This window comes from Ursus arctos, unplaced genomic scaffold (assembly GCF_023065955.2).
Source record: "Ursus arctos isolate Adak ecotype North America unplaced genomic scaffold, UrsArc2.0 scaffold_24, whole genome shotgun sequence".
NCBI lineage: Eukaryota > Metazoa > Chordata > Mammalia > Carnivora > Ursidae > Ursus > Ursus arctos.
The window spans coordinates 40634625-40657300 of record NW_026622919.1 but is presented as its reverse complement, the minus strand read 5'-3'; the positions used below and the strand labels follow the sequence as shown (position 1 = coordinate 40657300).

General features: G+C 50.5%; 2 protein-coding genes and 1 non-coding gene across 3 annotated transcripts; 2 read left to right on the top strand and 1 right to left on the bottom strand.

The window, feature by feature from the left end:
- The first annotated feature begins 1273 nt into the window (after window positions 1–1273).
- Window positions 1274–15976, top strand: PIGS (phosphatidylinositol glycan anchor biosynthesis class S). The gene is made up of 12 exons (XM_048212111.2): window positions 1274–1344; window positions 1625–1764; window positions 1850–1961; window positions 7528–7617; window positions 7901–7992; window positions 9843–10050; window positions 10316–10458; window positions 11196–11310; window positions 12487–12632; window positions 13200–13300; window positions 14317–14527; window positions 14879–15976. Exons 1-12 carry the CDS (start codon window positions 1311–1313, stop codon window positions 15152–15154), a joined length of 1668 nt encoding a protein of 555 aa, XP_048068068.1. The 5' UTR covers window positions 1274–1310; the 3' UTR covers window positions 15155–15976.
- LOC113269221 (small nucleolar RNA SNORA1) lies at window positions 5613–5747 on the bottom strand. The gene has a single exon (XR_003321379.1). It is a non-coding gene; the product is annotated as a small nucleolar RNA SNORA1 (small nucleolar RNA).
- An 885-nt stretch (window positions 15977–16861) lies between the features above and the next one.
- On the top strand, window positions 16862–22676 carry UNC119 (unc-119 lipid binding chaperone). The gene is made up of 5 exons (XM_026517704.4): window positions 16862–17148; window positions 20683–20796; window positions 21275–21377; window positions 21556–21728; window positions 22002–22676. The coding sequence occupies exons 1-5, from the start codon at window positions 16923–16925 to the stop codon at window positions 22112–22114; spliced, it is 729 nt and encodes a 242-aa protein (XP_026373489.1). The 5' UTR covers window positions 16862–16922; the 3' UTR covers window positions 22115–22676.

The window sequence follows — 22676 nt, the reverse complement described above, 5'->3', positions numbered from 1 at the left end:
GTGGAGCCCAATACAGGGCTCTATCCCACAACCCTGAGATGCCTGAGCTGAAACCAAGAGTCTGATGCTGAACTGACTGAGCCACACAGGCGCCCCTGTAGCACTTACTATATGTTCCTGGCAGGCCAGGCCCTATTCTAACCACTCTCCATTTACTAACTTATGTACTACAACAGTGTATAAAGTAGATATTATTACTATCCCTATTGTAATATGAGGAAACAGGCACTGAGAGGTTAATTAAATTCTCAAGATCGCTGAGGTGAAATGATGAAGTCAGGATTTAAACCTAAGTGATGAGGATCCAGAGTCTGTGCTTATAAATCTTCAAAAATTTTAAGTGAAGTATTCAGACTTTACAAGTTGGAAATGAATTCAAATGAATTAAAAAAATACTGAATGAGCCAAATATGCTAAAAAAGGTTCTACTAGCTTGCCACCTCCATATTTGAGGCTTGAGAAGAGAGTGTCCAGAGGAGGAGCTCTATGATACGGATAAACAGTGATATGATAGGGTGCTTTCTGTGCCAGGCTCTTTACATGAATGACCTTATTTTATTTTATTTTATTTTATTTTATTTTATTTTATTTTATTTTATTTTATAAGGTTTTGTTTATTTGAGAGAAAGAAAGAGAGCACGAGCAGGGGGTAGGGAGGAGGAGCAGAGGAAGAGGGAGAAGCAGATTCCCCGCTCAACAGGGAGCCGGATGTGGGGCTCTATCCCAGGACCCCGGCATCATGACCTGAGCCGAAAGCAGATGTTTAGCCAACCGAGACACCCAGGCGCCCCTATTTTATTTTTTCAAGTAATCTCTACACCCAAGGTGGGGCTCGAGTTTACGACCCCTAGATCAAGGCTCCCGCGCTCTACGGAGTGGGCAAGCCAGGTGCCCCTAAATGAGCTCATTTTAGTAAATGTCTCCATTTTCCAGATGAGAAAACTGAGACTTAGAGTTGCCTGTGGTCGCCCAACTAGTATTTATACGCCTGCAGAGTTTACACTCTTAATCCCTGGGGCTAGGAATGTGTTCTACAAGGAAGCGGCGGACTAACGAAGTCTTCGAGCAACACAGAAACCCACGAACCTCCTCGATTGCACTTGGTGTGGGAGTAAACTCCTTTCGAACTGGCGGACAGGCTCCTTACGGACCCCGCCCACCCTCGACCTCTTTTTCTCCCCGCGCACCTGGAGTGCCGCTCGCGATTGGCTGCGACCGCTGCCGTGGTCCCGCCCCCTTCTTGAGGGTTTCCGATTGGGGGCGGCTTGCGCAGCTCCGCCCCTCGGCGCCTAGAGCAACCGGAAGCAAGCATGGCGGCCCCTGGAGCCGCTGCTACAGACCTAGGTGCGGTGGCATTCTGGCGGGGCCCGAGGCTAGTGTATTGAGAGGGAGGAATGCGGGCTTTGGGGATTGTGGTGTGCCAGAGGTCCCGCGGACTGGGGGTCGGGGGGTCGTTTCAGACAAGATCCCTTCGTACTGGGGCGCGGTCCCCTCGCACAGGGATTCCTATAAACGCGGGCGGAGAGCCTCTGAGTGCCAGTTGCTGGGGCTCCTCCGCGTTAGGGGTGGGGCGGGCACCTAAACCCACTTGCAGCGCCTCAGGTTGGTACCTCCGTACCCCCAGAGGTGGTCCGAGGCAAGCGGGCCGCTCTCTTCTTCGCTGCGGTTGCCATCCTGCTGGGGTTGCCGCTTTGGTGGAAGACCACGGAGACCTACCGGGCCCCGTTGCCTTACTCCCAGATCAGTGGGCTGAATGCTCTGCAGGTGAGACCTCGGTGGGAGAAGGCCAGGGGACAGCCCGCTGGCAAGGTGGAGACTCAGCTGATGGCCCCGATGCTCTTTCTCCTAGCTGCGCCTCACGGTGCCTGTCACCGTCGTGTTTACCCGAGAATCAGTGCCATTGGACGACCAGGAGAAGCTGCCCTTTACCGTTGTGCACGAGAGAGAGATCCCTCTGAAATGTGAGTTCCTGGGGAGTCAGGGCTGCGTTTCTGGTCTGAGCTCAGTCCAGAGATGTGTTAGGTAGGAGGAGCCTGGGTGTCCCTTAAAGGTAGTTAAAAATTTATTAGGGGCGCCTGGGTAGCGCAGTCGTTAAGCGTCTGCCTTCGGCTCAGGGCGTGATCCCGGCGTTCTGGGATCGAGTCCCACATCGGGCTCCTCTGCTGGGAGCCTGCTTCTTCCTCTCTCACTCGCCTGCTGTGTTCCCTCTCTCGCTGGCTGTCTCTCTGTCACATAAATAAATGGAATCTTAAAAAAAAAAAAATTTATTAAAAGCTCTCTCTGAATGAACAGTGTGGTTGGTTAGAAGAAAAACAACTTTATTTTATTTTTTTTTAAAGATTTTATTTATTTATTCGACAGAGATAGAGACAGCCAGCGAGAGAGGGAACACAAGCAGGGGGAGTGGGAGAGGAAGAAGCAGGCTCATAGCGGAGGAGCCTGATGTGGGGCTCGATCCCAGAACGCCGGGATCACACCCTGAGCCCAAGGCAGACGCTTAACCGCTGTGCCACCCAGGTGCCCCAGAAAAACAACTTTAAATTCAGTGTTCACCGTTAAGGCGACAGTTTTATTCATAAAACAGTTACGCTATCTGATGAGAAGCAATTAATGCTCATTAGGGGATAGGAGAGGAAGTGGGATGTAGTGGAAAGGACACAGGGTTTGGAATCAAGTTGAAGTTGTATTCAGGCCTTATTAAATTTAACATGAAATACTTTACTTTTAGGTACTTTCAGTACCAGGAATTTTGGGGTGAATGAGGAATTGATAATGGTTTCAAGAAATTCATAGTCCAGTAGGGGAGGAAGACGCTTAGATAAAGAAATCACAGTGAAAGTATGTAAGAAACTGAGATTGCTCTAAAGAAAAAGCCTTTAACCATCTGGGAGGAAAGAAAGACAGAGAAGGTTTTGATGATGTCATTTTTACGCTGGATTTTTAAAGGATGTGAAGGAATTCAGGTTAAATGGGGGAAGGGAGGAAGGGAACAGCATGAACCAGTAATAGTAATCACTAATCACTGATATTGATTGTTCATTATATGCCAGAAACTAGGTGAAGCACTTTACGTGTGTTGCCTCATTTAGTCCTCTCTAACATTATGATCTCCATTCTATAAATGAAAAAACAGACTTAAGAGATTTTAATTTGTTCAGGATCACACAGTTAGCGAGTAAGAGGTGGAACTGGGATTTAAGTCCAGGCCTGACTGATTCCAGTGTTTTGGCTTTTAACCGACAAACTCTATTGCCTCCTGTGTAAAAGCATGGAGGGGTGAATCAGCATGTTGGGGGATCTGAGAGCAGTTTTACTTTTCTGGAGTGTGAAGTGAAAGTTTGGGAGTGACTTCATGTGTAAGTTGAGTCCAGACCGAGACGCGCCTGTATGCCATTTACTTTCTAGCTTTTTAACCTTGGCCACACACATTTTTTAAAAAAAATCATATTTCAGGGAGCCTGGGTGGCTCAGTCGGTTAAGCATCTGCCTTTGGCTCAGGCTCAGGTCATGATCCCAGGGTCCTGGGATCGAGCCCCATATCGGGCTCCCTGCTCAGCGGGGAGCCTGCTTCTCCTCCTCCCGCTCCCCCTGCTTGTGCTCTCTCTGTCAAATAAATAAAATCTTTAAAAAATCATATTTCATGGGGCCCCTGGGTGGCTTAGGTGGTTAAGCATCTGACTCTGTATCTCAGCTCAGATCTTGATCTCACAGTTGTGAGTTTAGCCCCGTGTTGGACTCTACACTAGGCAGGGAGCCTACATTAAAAAAAAAAAAATCATATTTCATACAGTTCAACCTAATGTAAACACACATAATTTTGGTTTCTCAAAACAAGAATGGATCATACCTCACATGTTCACAACTTGATTGTTGTCAATTTGTCATGGGTTTCTTTGTATTTAGTGACGTGGTATTCAGTAATATGGACATATTGTGGGGGTAGTATAGTGGAGTGGCTAAGAGTATGGAATTTCGTGTAAGAGAGCTGGATTAAAGCCTTGGTTCTGCTGCTTACTTATGTGAATTTGGGTGAGGTTGTTAACCTCTCATTTGTTAAATAGGAATAGTAATAGGTTTGTTCGTTTATTCAATAAATATTTATTGAGTGTCTATGTCAGATACTGTTGTATTTGCTGGAGATACAGCAAACAGAATACACAAAATACAGTGAACAAAATAGACAAAAAAGAGGAGAAGAGACAGTTAAGAAGATAAATTAAATGTATGTTAGATGGGAGGGCACCCGGCTGGCTCAGACAGCGGAGTATGACTCTTAATCTTGGGGTTATGTGTTCGAACTCTCAGGTTGGATGTAGAGATTACTTAAAATAAAATTTTAAATAAATAAATGTATGTATGTATGTTAGATGGTGACAGGAGAAAAAGAGTTCAGGACAGGGGGATAGGGTGGTCTTCTTGGGGGATAAGGAGATCATTGCTGTTTCAGAAAGGGTGGCCAGGGAAGGCATCATTTGAAAACAGGACTTCCAAGTAAAGACCTAAAAGAGACAAAGGAGTAAATTGTGTAGATATCTGGGAGAAGAGCCTTTTGGCAAAGTGATAAGCAAGTATAAGGTCCTGAGGTAGAATCAGAAGTGGTGCCTTTGCAGAACAGTGAGAATCCCATTGTGGTGAGAGTGAGGTGAATGAGGGAAAGAGTAAGAGGAAATAAGACCAGAGTGGTGAAAGGGGGCTAGGCTCACATACAGCTTTTATTTTGGGTGAGAAGGGAAGCCATTGAAGGATTTTGTTTTGTTTTGTTTCGTTTTGTTTTTTTATTATTTATTTATTTTTTTAAAATATTTTATTTATTTATTTAACAGAGAGAGAGAGAGACAGCCAGCGAGAGAGGGAACACAAGCAGGGGGAGTGGGAGAGGAAGAAGCAGGCTCCCAGCGGAAGAGCCCGACGTGGGGCTCGATCCCAGAACGCCGGGATCACGCCCTGAGCCGAAGGCAGACGCTTAACGACTGAGCCACTCAGGCGCCCCTGTTTTGTTTCGTTTTTTAAAAGATTTTATTTTTAAGTAATCTCTACACCCAATGTGCGGTTGGAACTCACAAACCCAAGGTCAAGAGTTGCGTGCCTTACTGACCGAGCCAGCCAAGCGCCCTTTATTTTGATTTTTTAAACATAACTTCCATGTCACATCTAACCAAATTAGCAATAATTCTTTAATATCGGTTAATTTCTAGTCTATATTCAGATTTTCCCAGTCATCTCAACGGTTTCTTTTTTAAGTCAATGAATTTTTATCTATGGAATTTTACTTGTGATTGCTTCCACTAAGGATCACCGTAGTTCTCCAAAGTCAGAATCATAATCTTCAAAATAACCGTTTTAAAAAGAACTTTTGTTCAATGCACAGTTGTCACTGTCAGTCTAGTTCTTTCTGTTGGGTGGCTTTGATCTCTGCTTGAATATGGACATACTTCAAAAATGCCCCACATGTAGTCTCTGGGATCCAATTTCTTTTCTTTAGGGCCCTAGAAGTCAACTTGTCGGAAGTACATTGATTGCTATTTTGGCAAATGATCTAAAATTATTATTCCTCAATTGTTCTACTGTTGGAAAGTCTTGTTACTTCCACTCTACTCCATGAGCCTGGTGGAAAATGTTACGGGTCTGATTGTCACCACTGCAATAAACTTGCCGTGCTGGCAGCATATCCTGTGTCTCAGTGTAGCCACATTAACGATTTCTGGACACCATGAATGATAGTGCCCATTTCCTTCCAGAACGAGGCTTTTCAGAGGGGTCCTTTTACAGCTGGCTTACTCCAGTCAGGATCAATACATCGCATTTTGTTATATCTCTTTTGTCCTTTTTATTACATGGTCAGCTCCCCCTATACCATCCCGATACACTTCTTTGATTTGTTGGAGAAAGCAAGTCATTTGTTTTATGGAACATCTCACATTCTGGATTTGACAGATTGCTTCCTCCTAGTTTCACTTAAGTTATTCGTCTATTATCCATATTTTAAAAAAAACTGGTAGTTAGAGCCGGAGATTAAAATCAGGTTCACTTGTTTAGGTATGTTATGGCAAACTTCCTGTTGTATCAGGAAGTATATAACGACTGGTTTCATTTTAGGTGATTCAAAGGTGATTTCGCGAAGTCAAATAATGTCAGCTCGATGTCTGTATTTTAGTTCCCTGTCAACCTGTCACCTGATGGTTTTAGCAGCCATCGATGCTGGCGTCCATTTCATTAGTGGTTGCAAATTGGCAATTTTTAAATTCTATAATTTCTCCTGTGTATATGATCTGGAATTCTTCTGTAACGAAGAACTTCCCCAATAAATTTTAGGTTCATCTTCTCAAGTTCCAGGGGGGCAAAAAAATCCCTTTGGGATTGCTTTACAGGTATAGATTAATTTGGGGAGAACTGACATCCTTAGAATATTTAGTCTTTCCATCTAAGAACTTTGTATGCTTTTCCCATTTTATTCAGATCTTCTTTTATGTCCTTCAGTGAAGTAGTCCCGGGTGGTTTTAATATAGTTTTATACATTTCTTCATGGGTATTTTTATGTTCTTTATTATTATGGTGATTGAGATTTTAAAAAATACTTGCTTTTCAAATTGTATATCGCTGGTATTTATCAGAAAGCTACTGATTCTTGCGTATATCTAGTCATTGTACTGAATTGTTACTAGTTCTAATAGTTTTCCTGTTGGTTCTCTTTGATTTTCTTAGAAAATAATTTTGCTACTTTTAACAAGTGGCTGCTTTGTTTTTCTTTAAATATTCATGTTTCATGTCTCTTTCTTCACTTATTACATTGATCAGGAACTTCAGAAAGAACAATGCTGAATAACAGAGAAGATAGCAGGCATCCTCGTTTTACTACTAATTTTATTTTTTTAAAGATTTTATTTATTTATTTATTTATTTATTTATTTATTTAGATATTTATTTATTTGTTTTGGGGGGAGAGAGAGCGCATGCACACGAGCAGGGGGAGGAGCAGAGGGAGAGGGACAAGCAGACTCCCCAGACTCTCCACTGAGTATGGAGCCTGATGCAGGGCTCGATCCCACGACCCTAGGATCATGACCTGAGCCGAAATCAAGAGTCGCATGCTTAACTGACTGAGCCACCAGGTGCCCCTTATTACTGATTTTAATGGAACTACATTTAGTGTTTTGTCATTAAGTGTGCATCTTATCTTTATCAAGAACATTCGTTGAATTTAACTATCTTGAGGCATGTATTGAAGTGATCATTATGGTTTTTCTCCTTTCAGCTAGTACTAGAATGCATATTGTGATAGATTTCCCTTTGGGAGGGTACTTCAGGTTGACCATGGGGTGTACACAGGCAGAGGCAAGAGGTGAAAGAGGTGGGGTGTGGGATTTGATATCATCCATGTAGAAATCATTAGAACTGGCTGCAGCTTCTTAGTCTTTATTTGCCAACAATATTCTTGCTGTCCTGAGACACTGGACAGCCTGAGGTCTGGGAAGGTGGACCGAGGTCTGTACTTAATCTTCTTATCTTGCTTCTTCCTTTTTCTCTCAGACAAAATGAAAATCAAATGCCGTTTCCAGAAGGCCTATCGGAGGGCTCTGAAGCACGAGGAGGAGGCCCTGTCACTGCGCAGTGTGCAAGGTACCAGAAGGGACGATCATTATAGTTTAACACGAAGCCCTCTTTTTCTCTTCCGATCTCTAAGTGTGTATTTTCCATACCTTGTCTTAACGTCAGAATCTCTCTGGGAAAGCTGGGAATGAGATACCGTGTGTTTCAGCCTGGGCCACCGGGGGCCGAGCCTGGCCACAGTGTCAGCCAGGTGTGAGTGGGAGGTGGCGCCGTGGCTTAGGCCCTCTGTGGAGGCCAGAGGGAAAGGGAATGGTGTTTTTGCTTCTGGTGCACCTCCCGCTCTTGTTCCCAGAGGCAGAAACCATGTTAGCTGAGCCGCAGGAGGAAGCGGAGGGCTCCCTGACTGTGTACGTGATCTCTGAAAACTCCTCACTTCTGCCCCAGGTAGGGTGAGCAGAGAGGCTGCAGCTTTGCCTTATTCCGTCAGCTCGTTCTCTCCTAGGTCACCTCCTTCTTGAGGTAGTGCTCCCCATTGCTTGCGTTTGCTACAGAAAACTCTTTAACTCGTTTTTTTTTAAAGAATGCAGATAGGAAAAAAAAATAGAATGCAAATAGGGATTTTTCTTCATTGACTCTGGGTCTTTCTAAAGCCAGGAGTTATATACAGCTCAAGCTCCGATGACCATTTAAAGTGGAAAAAAAAATCAGGATGAAAAAAAGAAGCTGTTTTTTTTTTTTTTTTATTTTTAAGATTTTATTTATTTATTCGACAGAGATAGAGACAGCCAGCGAGAGAGGGAACACAAGCAGGGGGAGTGGAAGAGGAAGAAGCAGGCTCACAGCGGAGGAGCCTGATGTGGGGCTCGATCCCAGAACGCCGGGATCACGCCCTGAGCCGAAGGCAGACGCTTAACCGCTGTGCCACCCAGGCGCCCCTGTTTTTTTTTTTTTTTAAGATTTTATTTTATTATTTATTTGACAGAGATAGAGACAGCCAGTGAGAGAGGGAACACAAGCAGGGGGAGTGGGAGAGGAAGAAGCAGGCTCATAGCGGAGGAGCCTGACGTGGGGCTCGATCCCATAATGCCGGGATCACGCCCTGAGCCGAAGGCAGACGCCCAACCGCTGTGCCACCCAGGCGCCCCCAAGCAGCTGTTTTGAATGGGCTCTGGTGGTAATACGGGCGACACATTGACCTTTCCACTTGATGAGCAAGAGGGTCGGTGGGAGCTATGCATGTACCGTTTTCTTTTACAATTTATGATGAAATATGTAATTCTTATAAAAAGATGAAAGAAAATTTTAATGAACATCCATGTACCCAACCCCACCTCGCAAACTACAGTCTAGCAATGTAGCTGAACCCCACGCATCTCCATGGTTCTGCCCCGCTCCCTTTTGGCCCAGGGTGACCATGTTTTGGTGTGTGTCATTTTCTTACTTTTCTTTCAAGTTTTATCACTTGTGTTGTATCTCAGTAAACAACATACTCAATTTTACAAACTTTTGAACTTTATATTAATACACCGCGTGTTCTTCTGCAACTTCCGTTTCATTCCACATTTATGTTTGAGAGAATCATCTCTGTAATCAACGTGCGGTTGAGTCTAATATGTTCATTTTTTTTTTTAAGATTTTATTTATTTATTTGACAGAGATAGAGACAGCCAGTGAGAGAGGGAACACAGCAGGGGGAGTGGGAGAGGAAGAAGCAGGCTCATAGCGGAGGAGCCTGACGTGGGGCTCGATCCCAGAACGCCAGGATCACGCCCTGAGCCGAAGGCATACGCTTAACCGCTGAGCCACCCAGGCGCCCCTAATATGTTCATTTTTAATATGTTTCGTTATAGAAACATATCACAATTTATCCATCCTGTTGCTGATGGTCAGTTCAATTGTCTCTGGTTTTTGACTCTTAGAAATAATGCTGCTGTGAGCATTCCTGGGCTTGCCTCTTGGCCACATGTTGTCTACTTATATCAAACTTTCCAGGTGTTTGTTTATTCCACTGTCCTTGTTCAGCATGGCATCCCCTAGTTTCTAGCCCGTGAAGATTTAGATAATGCCTGGGACTTACGTCTGCTGGGAAGGCAAAGGAAACGGAAATGAATGAAAATATTCATGCACACCGATCGGTCAGAGGTGCTGAGATAGGAGTTCACTATGAATCTAAAGGGAGGGGTGGGCCTGTTGGTCAGTGGCCAAAAGCCAGCTTCTCTGAGCCCGGAGCCAGTGTGCTCTTCTGCTTTCTTCCCTGTGCCCTGGGCATTCTGTCTCCTGCTGGCCTCTCACAGGACACGATGAGCTACATCGGGCCTGAGAGGACAGCAGTCGTGCGAGGGTTCACGCACCGGGAGGCCTTTAACATCGTCGGCCGCCGCGTAATCCAAGTAGCGCAGGCCATGTCTTTGACTGAGGACGTGCTCGCTGCGGCCCTGGCTGACCACCTTCCGGAGGACAAGTGGAGCTCTGATAAGAGGCGGCCTCTCAAGTCCAGCTTGGGTAGGGTGACGGGGCGTTGCTGTAAGAAGGGACAGGGAAATGAATGATGGGGAGGCAATGGGGCAGGAGGGGAATCTGCGTGCGGACTCTTTACTCCTTTCTTCTGTGGTTTCACCTTTTTAGTTAAAGCACTCAGTGTTCCTCATCCCGGTTTTATCCTCCCTTGAGTTACATGGTAGCCGTCAACCCCATTCCAGAGGAGAAACAAGTTCAACGCAGCCGGGGGTACGGCTGCCTCTGGCTTCCCTGACTCCTGTTTCTCTAGGCTATGAGATCACCTTCAGTTTACTCAACCCGGACCCCAAGTCCCATGATGTCCACTGGGACATCGAGGGGGCCGTCCAGCGCTATGTGCAGCCCTTCCTGAGTGCCCTCAGTGCTGCGGGCAACTTCTCTGTGGACTCTCAGGTGAGCCTGGGAGCAAGCCGAGGAGCCCCTTCCCTGGCTGCACCGTCCTTTTCGGAGGCCATCTGTATTTAGTGTTTTCACGTGGAGTCTCTTCTTCCAGCTCTTAGAGCTTGCTGATGTGCTAGGAATTGCCTGTGTGTGTATATGACTCCAGGGTCTGCTTTTTCTGCATGGTGTCCAGCTCAGGGACTTTTGTCGAGGTTTGTTAAAAAATGACCTTCCTATGGCCTCCTTTAGAACTGTATTCACTCAGCCGTGCCATCCTTAAGGAATTTATTTTAAAAATAAAACTTCCTGAAATATGTTAATGTAGTAACAGTAAAGATGGAAAGAATGTAGCTTCCTACGTGTGAAGAATGTATCACACAGTGTCCTTTTAGGGAAGACGTGGGAGACATTTTTATCAGGTCTTGCTAGTGGGAGTACTTCTGAATAACTGACTTGAGTTGATTTTGTGGACACTGAAATATGCTATTCTTGTTTCCCTCTTTGTTTAGGCTCTTAGAAAGCCTGGTAAAAAAGTGTGGTTTCAAAGCATGTATTTAGTGTATTAACTTTACCCTTGGCTTTGTTATTTTTTTTTCCTACACCTATTTTCTCTCAGCTCTGATTTTGTCTCTTATATTTTGTCCTGTCCTAATTATATCTTTTTAAGGCACTTCAAATCCTTTTTGGGACAAAGTGGAGTTTGAATCAATACACAAGGAGAAATAATGTTCTCCTTCTTGGCTTTACAGATTCTTTACTACGCAGTGTTGGGGGTAAACCCCCGCTTTGACCCAGCTTCCTCCAGCTACTACTTGGCCGCGCACAGCCTCCCGCATGTCATCAACCCAGTGGAGTCCCGGCTGGGTGAGCTGAGGATGAGGGTCTATCTGCCAGGCTGGGGAGGGACCCTGAAGGCTCAGCATAGGATTGGAGGCTGGTCGTATATAGTTATGGTTCCCAGGTTGAGTGGTCTGAGGGCATCAAGGAAGTGCTGGGCATTTAGGCTCCTTGTTCATGAGACTCATGAAACTCATATGCAAAAACATTTATTAAACATGACTCCCAGTGCTTTTTATAAAGAAATGGATAGGCTGCTTCTCCCTCCGTGCAAGCCATCCAGGATCTGGTCACGCATGTAGGAAAGATAACAGCAAAAGTACACGCAGGCAGAATTTGGATGGACAGTTCTGATTGAGTTTTTTGTTTTGTTTTGTTTTGTTTTTTTCTGATTGAGGTTTGAAGCTGGGATTCCAGTTTTTCATTTTGAGGGTGGTACGTCTGCAGAATAGACGACCACAAGCTGTAATACAGGCAAACCAAAGTTAGTGTATCACTGGTTGTGGGATTTCAGATAGTAAGGCTAGGCCAGTGTGGACCACGATAATGGGAGGGACTGCAGGTGATACCTGCCTCCTTCCCTCCATCCCTCCCTCCCTCCTTCCTTCCCCTTCCTCCCTCCAGCATTGCTGAGTACGGAGATAGGAGGGCATTCCAGGCAAGGGAAACTCTGGGCTTAGATGTAGAAGAGGCAGAATGGATAGGCATTCAGGAAGCTCAGAGAAGCTTAGTGTCGCTGAATTGTGAGGGAGTGACCGAGATGGGCTGGTGCCAGATCGTAAGGACCATGGTAAGTAGCTTGAGCTTTTACCTGTGTGAATGGCTAGCTGTTGAAGGATTAAGACGGAATTGACATGAGGTCATATTTATACTTATGTCTAAAATGGGTTATAGATATATGGGTGTGATGTGGCAATGCCCACGAGGGTGGTTTTAAGACAGTCATGGGGGGCCTGTTAGAAGAGGGGAGATTCCAGGGGCCTTTGGGGGGCTAAGGACTCTACCTGTATATGGCACATGTTGGGAGAATGTTCAGAGGAGGTTCTTGACCACAGAAACCCAGGACTGGAGGATATCCCGGTGATTATCAGCTAGGGAAAATGACACCCAGAGCGAGTGACCAGAAAGTTGGAGGCGGACCTGGAACTGAGATCTAGATCCAGCAGGTTTGGTATTCTGACTTCCCTTCTCTTTGTACTGCAGGATCCAGCGCGGCCTCCCTTTACCCTGTGCTCAACTTTCTGCTCTATGTACCTGAGCTTGCCCACTCCCCGCTGTACATTCAGGACAAGGACGGGGCTCCAGTGGCTACCAACGCCTTCCACAGTCCCCGCTGGGGTGGCATTATGGTAATGGTCATAGAGCCTCAGCTTTGGGGACAGACAGATGTTCCCTGAGACTGTTCCTTCTGTTGTTCCTCTAGTGTCCTCCACGGCCCAGCCGGTGGGAGGGGCAGCACCAAGGAGGTGAGGGTGCTGTGAGCTCGTCCCCTCCTCTGTTGGCCCGGCAGCTTCTTATTTCTGTCAGTGTTTTCTGTAATACAACCCTTTTGCATGTAGCGGTTTGCACTTACTGAGCACTTGTCTGTGTGTACATCCTTGATCTTGGCCCTGTCCGTGGGAGTCTTGCAAGGCTGGGAACTTTGCTTCGCCCATTAGACTGGGAGTTGCTCATAGGTAGGAACTCAAAGTGGAATAAAAAATATTTCTTACAGGACTTTTGAGGGGATAATGGAGATAATTTATGAAAAGCTCCTAATAAATATTCAAAAAAGTATTAGCTATACCATCAGGTTCGTAATTGCTAAAAACCTTTCTAAAAAGGTCTTCTCTTTCTCTCCCGGCCTCCAGAGTGTCTAGGGCAGAGCCGTGAAGGGCCCTGGTGTGGTCTTGAGGCAACCTCATTTCCCCCTGCAGGTCTACAATGTGGACTCCAAAGCCTACAATGCCTCGGAGCTGCCGGTGAGGGTTGAGGTGGACATGGTGCGAGTGATGGAGGTGTTCCTGGCTCAGTTGCGGTGAGGTCCTGGCTGATGCGCCTGGGGGCGTGGCCACTGAGTCTGACCCCAGTCTCCTGAGCCCCCAGTCTCCTGAGCTGACTAGAATGAAACTCACCCGCAGGGATACCTCAGCTGTGCCTAGAGCCCCAGGGAAACCATGAAAGGTTTCTAAGGATCACCTTATCCTTCTAAGAAGGAGTAGTTGCTGACAAAAACTTTTAAGAAAAACAGACTCCTGAATGTCAGGTCCCTGGGGTGTGATTAGGGGTGCTTAAGAAAATAGCTACTAATTCGTATGCTAACTGGTACGGTGATAGCGGCTGCCTGATGCCCAGTGCTGAGGATTCTAGGGCTGTGCCTGGGGTCATCAGGAAAGAGGATTCTGATTGATTAGCAATGTCTGCCCTGGGTGCAGGATTAGAGAGGTACAACACACGTGCTTATCAGAAGTGGTGCTGGATTGGGGCGCCTGGGTGGCTCAGTTGGTTGGGTGGCTGACTCTTGGTTTTGGCTCAGGTCATGATCTCTGGGTTGTGGGATCGAGCGCCACATTAGGCTCCATGCTCAGCACAGAGTCTGCTTGTCTCTCTTTCTCTGCTCCTCCCCTGCTTGCTTACACATGCGCACTCTCTCTCTTTCTTAAATAGATAAAAAAACAAAAACAACAAAAAAAAGAAGTGGTCCTGGATCATGCCTTAACTAAAGGCTCAGTGGTCCCATTTGTCCAAAGAGAGGGTAGGCAGGGTGAGGGGATTAAACTAGGTTGGCATTACCAGAAATCTTTTAGCCATGGGACCTTTTTTCAAACAAGGTCTTGGAAATCTGATCCAGAAACAGGTGAAAGCAAAAACACTGGTTAAAATGGGGCTTGAGGCTCTGTTTCGCTGAGTGTTGCCACTCATCCCCACCCCCAGGCCCTGAGGCAATTCCCTATGACTTCTGTGGTTCTGGGTGAGATTGAAAATCTTAGTCATTATTCTAGGAATCTTAGCCATCTTCTACTCTCAGCCTTCCTTACTTCACTCTTCCTACAGGCTGCTCTTTGGAATTGCTCAGCCCCAGATGCCTCTGAAATGCCTGTTTTCAGGGCCCAAGAGTGAAGGGCTAACGACCTGGGAGCTCGACCGGCTGCTCTGGGCTCGGTCAGTGGAGAACGTGGCCACAGCCACCACCACTCTCACTTCTCTGGCCCAGCTTCTGGGCAAGATCAGCAACATTGTCATCAAGGACGATGTGGCATCTGAGGTGAGCGGGCAGGGGATGGATTCTGTGGTGTGACCAGAGTGGCCAGCAAGGGCCAGGGTGTGGTGAAGCCAGAGAGCCAGTTGAGGCCCAGGGTGTGTGTGGGCATGCCATCCTTGAGTGCCCCAGGCTTCCTCTAGGGGGCAGGGCCAGGTCCCCAGCAGGACGCCAGATGGGGTGTGAAGTTTTAAGCGGGCACACACAAAAATAAACTGTAGCCCTTTTATACTGGCCTCCATATCCTGGGCAAACTCCAGGCAACGAGATGGAAGACACAGTAAGACCCACGCCCCCTCCCACCCCAGCACCTCAGTGGTGCCTGGGACTTACTGGTAACCCCCCGGCCCCTCCTAGGTGTACAGGGCTGTCGCGGCCGTCCAGAAGGCGGCAGAGGAGTTGGCCTCTGGGCGCCTGGCCTCTGCCTTCATCGCCAGCCAGGCAGCTGTGACGTCCTCGGAGCGCGCCTTTTTTGATCCCTCGCTCCTCCACCTCCTGTATTTCCCTGATGACCAGAAGTTCGCCATCTATATCCCGCTCTTCCTGCCTATGGCTGTGCCCATCCTCCTGTCCCTGGTCAAGATCTTCCTGGAAACCCGCAAGTCCTGGAAAAAGCCCGAGAAGATAGACTGAGCAGGACAGCATCTCAGTAAGAAGCCCTCCGTTCTGGCCTGAGTGGGAGGTGTTAGATTGAGAGGCACATAAATGGGGCCTGCCGTGAAGGACTCAGCTCCAGTAACCAAAGTACAACACTCCAAGCAGGGTTCATCTTCCCTTCCCTTCCCATTCCTCTAGCTCAGGTTCCCCCCACCACCTTTGTGTCCTCCCTCTCCCCCTCCGGCCAGAAGACGCATCATTTGGGTCTCCTTATCTGGCTTAAACTTGAAGGCCCTTACCTGTCTCCCCCCAGGGCAGGGGCAGTTTGCTGTGCTTCTGTCCCGTTCCTCGAAGTCCTCTTGCACTCAGAGGGAGCATTAGGGGAAAGCCCTGGGTTAGATTCTAGCCCCCTCCCCTCCACGCTTCTCTCTAACCCCTCAGGGAGAGTCCTAGCACTGCTCTCATGGAAGGGGCCAGGTCAGCCTCTGGGGCCTTCTCCCTTCCTCCCCTCCCTCCTGGCTGGCTGTGCTTGTTGGGTAAAGCCTGATGCTGTGCGTGTGGCTGAGTTTCCCTTCACCCTTTTATAGCAGTAGTGTGGTGCAGTGGGGAAGGTTCCAGATTTGGGATCAAGCATGCCTGAATTCAGACCCTTGTTTCGGTACCTTCTGTACTTATCATCTGGGGAGCATTGAATAAGCCGCTTAATCTCCCTGAGCCTCAGTTTTTAATTTGTTCAAATAGCACTAATGATACCTCCCTTACAAGGTGGTTATGAGGATTAAATGTGATAAGCATATCAAAGTTATCTGGCATATTTTAGGCTCTCAATAAACATTGGTTGAATGTGAATTGTAATGATACCACGTGTGAGCATAGCGTTCATTCTTCAGTTGTGTCCAAGTAATGGTTTCCTGCTATCTGTCCTGGGCTCACAGGCCCACCTTGCTTCAACCTGGCCAAGTCTCTACAGGGAGGCCCTGCCTCCCTGCCCTGGAGCGCCCTGTGGTGGCCAGACGCCTAGGCTGTTGTCCTTCAGCATGTCCAGGGTTGCCCAACAAAGCTATCAGCATCTACTTCTGCCTTTTTCACAGGGGTTTTGGGAGAGAATAGTTTGTACCAGTGTAAGCCCTTAAATAAACTCATTCATAAATTCAGAAAAAGAATATATTAAGCATAGGCTGCAAGAGGCACTGTGCTAACTGCTAGGTATTATAGAGAACAAAGACAGGATCTCTGGTTCCATGGAACTGATCTTTTAGGGGGAAGAGTCAGTGAACAAAAACTAATTTCAAATAATGCGTTAGAAGGGAAAAACAGGCTGATCAGATGGTGACCCGGGGCTAGTACTTTAGATTGGGTGTATGGGCGGGGGGGGGGGGGGTGGGGGGGGTGGGGTGGGCTTTGAGCGGATGACATTTGAACTAAGACTAGAAGAGGAAGCCAACTGGGGAAAGAGCATCCCAGGCAAAGATCCTGAGGCGGGAACTCGCTTGAGGGGCAGACGGGAGGACAGAGTGGCGGAAGTGCAGCGAGTAAGGAGAGGTAGACGGAACTCCTTAAAGTATCTAGCGAAAAAAATGAATGAAGGCGAGGCCCCACCCAGCCCCGGGGGAGTGGACCCAGGTTGGCGAGCCGGCAGCCTTTCGGCGGGGGTGGGCGGGGCCCGTGGCTGGCCCACCCCTGGGGGCGGGGCGGTACCTGGGGCCCCGTCCGGGGGCGGGGCTGCGGACGCTCCCCCTTCTCTCGGCTCCAGCCGGCGCAGGCAGCCGCCGCGGCAGCAGGCGAGCGGCGGCCCCGCGAGGCCATGAAGGTGAAGAAGGGCGGCGGCGGGGCTGGGACGGGGGCGGAGCCCGCTCCAGGGGCCTCCGGCCCGAGCGTGGAGCCCAAGCCCGAGCCGCAGCTGCAGGCGGAATCCGAGTCCGGGTCCGAGTCGGAGCCGGAGGCTGGCCTGGGGCCCAGGCCGGGGCCGCTGCAGAGGAAGCAGCCGATCGGGCCAGAGGACGTGCTGGGGCTGCAGCGGATCACGGGCGGTGAGCACCGGCGAGGCAGCGCCGCCCGCGGCGGGAGGGCGGGAGGGAGACAGTGCGGGAGGGGGCCCTCTCCGTGCGCTGAGCCTGGGCCCCCGCCCCCTTTCCCGCCCTACCCCCCCGCCTCCCCTCCCCCACCCGGGTGCCCCTCGCCTGAGTTCCCTACCCTTCTGCCTCCGAGCTTGAGATCTCCATGTCCCCTCTTCCCTTGCTCTCCTTGTGCCCGCCTCTTTTCCCTTTAGACATTTATTTTCACCCTACTCCTTTCTGAGGAGGCCATCCCCCTTTCCCATGGTGGAGGTGGGGCAGCAGCTGCAACTGTGACCCCTTCCCCATGGAGTCATCAGAGCCCTTTGAGGCTTTTCTGTGCAATAATGAGGATGGGTGCTGAGTGCCGCCTGTCCTCAGTCCGCGCGCCCTGGAGCCTAGGCGGAGGCTGAGCTACTTAGGTGACATTAAGACCCTCCAGTCTCCCTGACCATTAAATGCCCTCACTGTGGGTCTCCCAGGAAGTCTGGGGCCATCCTCCAACCCCAGGAAAGGACCTGGGCAGGAAGCTTCAGTGGGTTGGCTCTGGGCCCTCTCAAGGGAGTAGGTTAATGCCCCCTCCCACCCCCGCCCCCTTAGCCTGTCTTCTTCCGGGAGGCCTAGTCTCCACTGTGGTTGAGTTTCTGAGCTGAACTGCCTGGGTTGAAGTCCCAGCTATGCCATGTAATTGGCTGTGTGACCTTGGGCAGGTAATTTCATCTCTCTGAGCATGTTCATCTGTAAAATGGGGCTAATGGCACCTACTTTATAGGGCTGTTGTGAAAACTAATTTTCTGATTTTGCATAGTGCCTGGCATGCTGTGCATGCTCTGTAAATAGGGCTCTTTTGTCAGTAGTACTGAGGGCCCCACAGGACTGCTTATGGCTGCTGTCTGGAGGCAGACAACTGGGCATTCAGGGCAGGGGAGGAGGTTACCACAGGCAGGGAACAAGGGCGAGGAAGCCTCATGGCAGAGGCAGTGGCGGAGCCTCAAAGAACAGAGGCGTTTGGAGAGAGAGTGGCCCTCTAGCTTCATTCATCAGTGATCCTGCCTGGGCTCCCTCTGTGAGAGCAACTCTTAGGACCCCTCTGCGATGGGGGGGTGGGGTGGGCAGGTGCTGGAGTGGACCTGAGCTCTGGAGTTGCAGGAGCGGCAGAGCCCGAAGCTGCCAGACAGCGCCGTGGAGGGGACCGTCATGGCAGGTCTAGGCCTGTGCATCTGGGTCCCTGGGGGACCAGCTTCTCTCTCCTCTCTGAGCCAGGCAGCAACCATTCTTGGCTGGGCCCCCGGAGCGCTGAGCTGCCTTGCCCAAGCAGACACCAGTGGAGGGAGGGGGCCTGGACCAGTCTGATGTGAGCGTCAATTGAGCTGTAACTGGCAACAGCAGCATTAGAATGGGGGCAGAACTTACAGGATGTTTGGAGGTCAGGCTGACCTGTCCGGGTCTTCCGCAACTTTAGAGGTTATTTTGCAATTGTAGGGGCTCCCAGCCCGTGTACTGCCGTGTGTCTCCTAATTTGGAGGACATTCATAGCCATTAGAGATGGGGCATCTGTGGGGGATGACCAGGGGAAGGGGCTTCATGGGAACCATTTCCTCTATAGAAGCTGAGAACTGGGTTCCAGGGATCTCTACCCTGGCACCTCCTGGTCTCTTTTGACCCTAATCACACAGGTCTGAGGTTTGCCCCTCCCGGATTACCAGCCCTGAATCCAGCTTAGGAAGCTATTTGTGGCAGAGGGAAAGGGGGCAGTTGTGTTCTGAGCCTTCAGCCCTTCTGCCCCTTTATCTGGCCTGACCCTGGGTCCCAGGCTTCATCCTTCCCTTGGCAGAAGGCAGGGCGTGGGTGCAGCATTCTGAACCACGGGCATCCCCCTTCCCTCACTTCCTCTAAGGACAAAAGGGCTGATAATTCAAGGTGTGGTAAAAGAGACTGAGGGCAGACTGTAAGAACTTACTCCCGCGTGAGAGGAGAGGCTCCAAGAGCGGAGAATGTGGAGAAGAAGGAAGGGCTTTCCTGGGAGCTGGAGTTAGGCAGCTCGGATTCTGCTCCCAGTTCTGCCACCTCTTCTCCTTGTGCCCTGTGCCTTCTTTCTGCATCTTTGGACTGGTGTTTACTTTCTGTGAAAATAAGGTGTGTCCGGGGTGAGGTAAGGGCTGCCCCCTTGCATTCCTCCTCTCTCCCCACTGTGGACTGTGGTGGACAGGCCAGGGATCAGGCCTCTCCCCCAAGCCCTGCTGGACCCTAGGGAGCCAGGAGGCTACCAGGAGGGCTTCCTGGAGGGGGCCGCCCCGGGTTTTGGGGAAGAGAGAAGGACTTTACATTCACTTCCTCTTCCTGCCCCAGAGGAATAGGAGGTGGCCCAGGGGCCTGGAGGGTGATTTCCGGGCCTCTATGGGGGAGGATGTGATGGCGTGCAAGCCGAAGCACCAGACCCGCCACTGCTCCTTTCAGTATATTGCCAGGGCCTCACTGAGCACTTGAGATTACTGCTGCAGCAGAAGTGAGGGTTGGATCAGGCCCTGATATTCCTAAGCAAGCTTCCTCGGCGACCGCCATCAGTGTTCCTGGTTCCTCTTCTGGGCCTGAGGACTCCCTTTCCCCCCATGCACACCCCCAGATGCACCTGCCACACCCTCTTCCTGGCTTTGCTTGTACTCTTCTCTCTGGGGGTGGCTCAGAGCTCAGGCTGGCTAGATGAGCTTTGAGGGGGTTCCCTCCGTTTGCTAAGACTTCCTTCCATTTGGAGATCAACGGGGAACGGGAGCAAAGGTGGCCCCCTTCCCCCAATATTCCAGGCTCTGGGCTTGAGTCAGCAGAGGTTTGGCTAAGCTGCTTAAGGGAACTGGGCTTATATAAGCCGCTTATGGGGAGTGGGGGTGGGAGAGTTGGGGGTGGGGAGGAACTGGGGAGGGGTTGTTTGCCTGCCCTAGCACCACCCGGGTCAGGGAAGTCCTTGCCTGACACTCCTACTGTAGCACCAGGGGCAGCTGTGTGGTGGAGGTGGAATGTTCTCTGGGGAAGTAGCGAGTGTCTGCTGAGGCAGAGCTCTGTCACCCTCTTTAGCCTGAGGTTCTCAAAGGCAGGGCTGTATCCCTCTCGTGCTGGGGCTCCTCATTAGGTTGGAAACCCATCTGGCTCAAAGTTACCGAGCTGACCCTGGCAGAGCAAAGGCTGGAACAAGGCCCCACAACGCCAGGGTGGGAGGGAAACTGGAGGGGGAGGTGACCTTGTCTTCCACCCTCCTCCACCCTGCCCCTCCCTGACCTCGGAGACCTCAGAGGATAGAGCTGTTCGTCTCTCGTTAGATCCAAGTGGCAGAGCTATGTATCCCCTGGGTGCTCTGGGTGCTCCCTTAAGGCAGGGACTCAGTTCCCTCTTTTTGGAAGGCAGTGACCTTCTGAAATCAGAGAAAGTGGTAGTTAGTCTGGGGTCCCTCAAACGCTGAGCTGGCAGCAGGGGCTTCTGGGCAGGTTCTTCTTTTGCTTAGCTGCCTGTCTTCCCTAGACTACCTGTGCTCCCCCGAGGAGAATATCTACAAGATCGACTTCATCAGGTTCAAGATTCGAGACATGGACTCAGGCACTGTCCTCTTTGAAATCAAGAAGCCCCCAGCCTCAGGTGAGGGGGCTGGCAGGGTAGGCCGTCGGCAGAAGGACGGGGTGGGCGAGGACTGTGAAGTGGGTTGCCCAGGGACTCCTCAGGCTGCAGAGGAGTGCGAGCAGAGCTGGGGCTGGGCCTCTGCTTTTCTTTCCCATCTGTTTCTGGGGCTGGACATCTTGGGAGGACAGTCTAGCCCCTTCAGTTCCTGCCAGCCTGCCCTCTGCAGGCCGTCCTGGGAACTGCAGTCACAGAGGCCCCAGGCCTCTCTGTCTTCTGGGGCCCTGGGAACCTCAGTTGAAATTGGTGACCTGCTGACCTAGAAACCACCCCCCTCCCGGTGGAACCATTTGGCCAAAGGCCTGATCCCTCAGTGTGCCTCAGCATCTCCTGGGGGAATTTTTAGGAATTCAGACAGCTGGGGGCCCTGGGGTGGAACCCTGGGTGGGCACGGGTCCCAGCCTGAAGCCATCTGAGCCCCAGCTGGGGTACATTACAGAGCGGTTGCCCATCAGCCGGCGGGACCTGGACCCCAATGCTGGGCGCTTTGTCCGCTACCAGTTCACACCTGCCTTCCTCCGCCTGAGGCAGGTGGGAGCCACGTGAGTCACGGGATGGAGGTGGGGGGGGTGTTGGGGGGATGGGCAAGGGCTGGGGGTAAGGGTGAGGGTGGAAATGAGCCCTGCCTGAGTTCTTACTGAGCCTCTCGTGAGGGGTGTTGTCTGTCTTGAGCCTTGCCTGCTGACTTCAAGCCCAGCGCTGCCCCCTCCTGTCTGTCAGGGTGGAGTTCACAGTGGGAGACAAGCCTGTCAACAACTTCCGCATGATTGAGAGGCACTACTTTCGCAACCAGCTCCTCAAAAGTTTTGACTTCCACTTTGGCTTCTGCATCCCCAGCAGCAAGAACACCTGCGAGCACATCTATGACTTCCCCCCTCTCTCTGAGGAGCTGAGTGCGTGGGCGGGGCTGTGGGGGCGGGGGGACTAGAGAGGCCAAACCGGGGGGACTGTGGGTCTGACCCCCTTTCTCCCACCCTGGGTCTCTTGTGTTTGGCCACCCTTCCTATGCCACCTGTAGGGAGACTGAGAATCAGGAAGGCTGGGGGAGCTCTTTGAGGTGGTTCTGAGGTTGTTCAGCTGGTCCCCATCCCACAGTCCTGAAGCCTCTGCAGTGGCCTGGCTCAGGCTCCTGACCTTTGCCCCAACTGGCTGGGCCTCTCTTGCAGTCAACGAGATGATCCGTCACCCGTATGAAACACAGTCTGACAGCTTCTACTTCGTGGACGACCGGCTGGTGATGCACAACAAAGCTGACTATTCCTACAGTGGAACGCCCTGACCCGCCGAACAGCCCCCCACCCCAGGAGGGTCCTGGGCCCTCAGCTCTGACCTCCCCAACACTCACCTCTCAACCCGAGGTCTTCTGCCCGGGGAGTGTGCCGAGAGCCCTGGACCCTGAGAGATGGGAGGGAGGGTACCTGATGTCCCCAGTCCAAGTCTCTGAAGCCCATAGGGGCCTGGCACGTGGGGTGGGATGGTAGGAGGGCTGTCTGCCTCCGTGTCCAGGAAGGCCTCCTGGGAGAGGAGTAGCCAGGACTTCCGGACAGCCTAGCTGGGCCTCTTGGGCCCAAGTTTAAGAATAGTGTTCCCCTATCCAGGCTTTGGCGAGGCCAGGGCAGGGACACATTCCCTGTTCCCTGCCCACCACCAAGAGGCCATTCAGAGTTGTAAATTCACAGATGAATTTACATGGGGGGGGTTGGTCTCAGCCCCAGCCCCAGCCCTTAGCATCGGGGGCCCAAACTACTGCCTGAGGTGTGGGAGGGACCAGCCCAGATGACAGCCTGTGATAGGGACTGGACCAACTGTATATAGTTTTCAGTAAACTCTCCTTTTCTGTT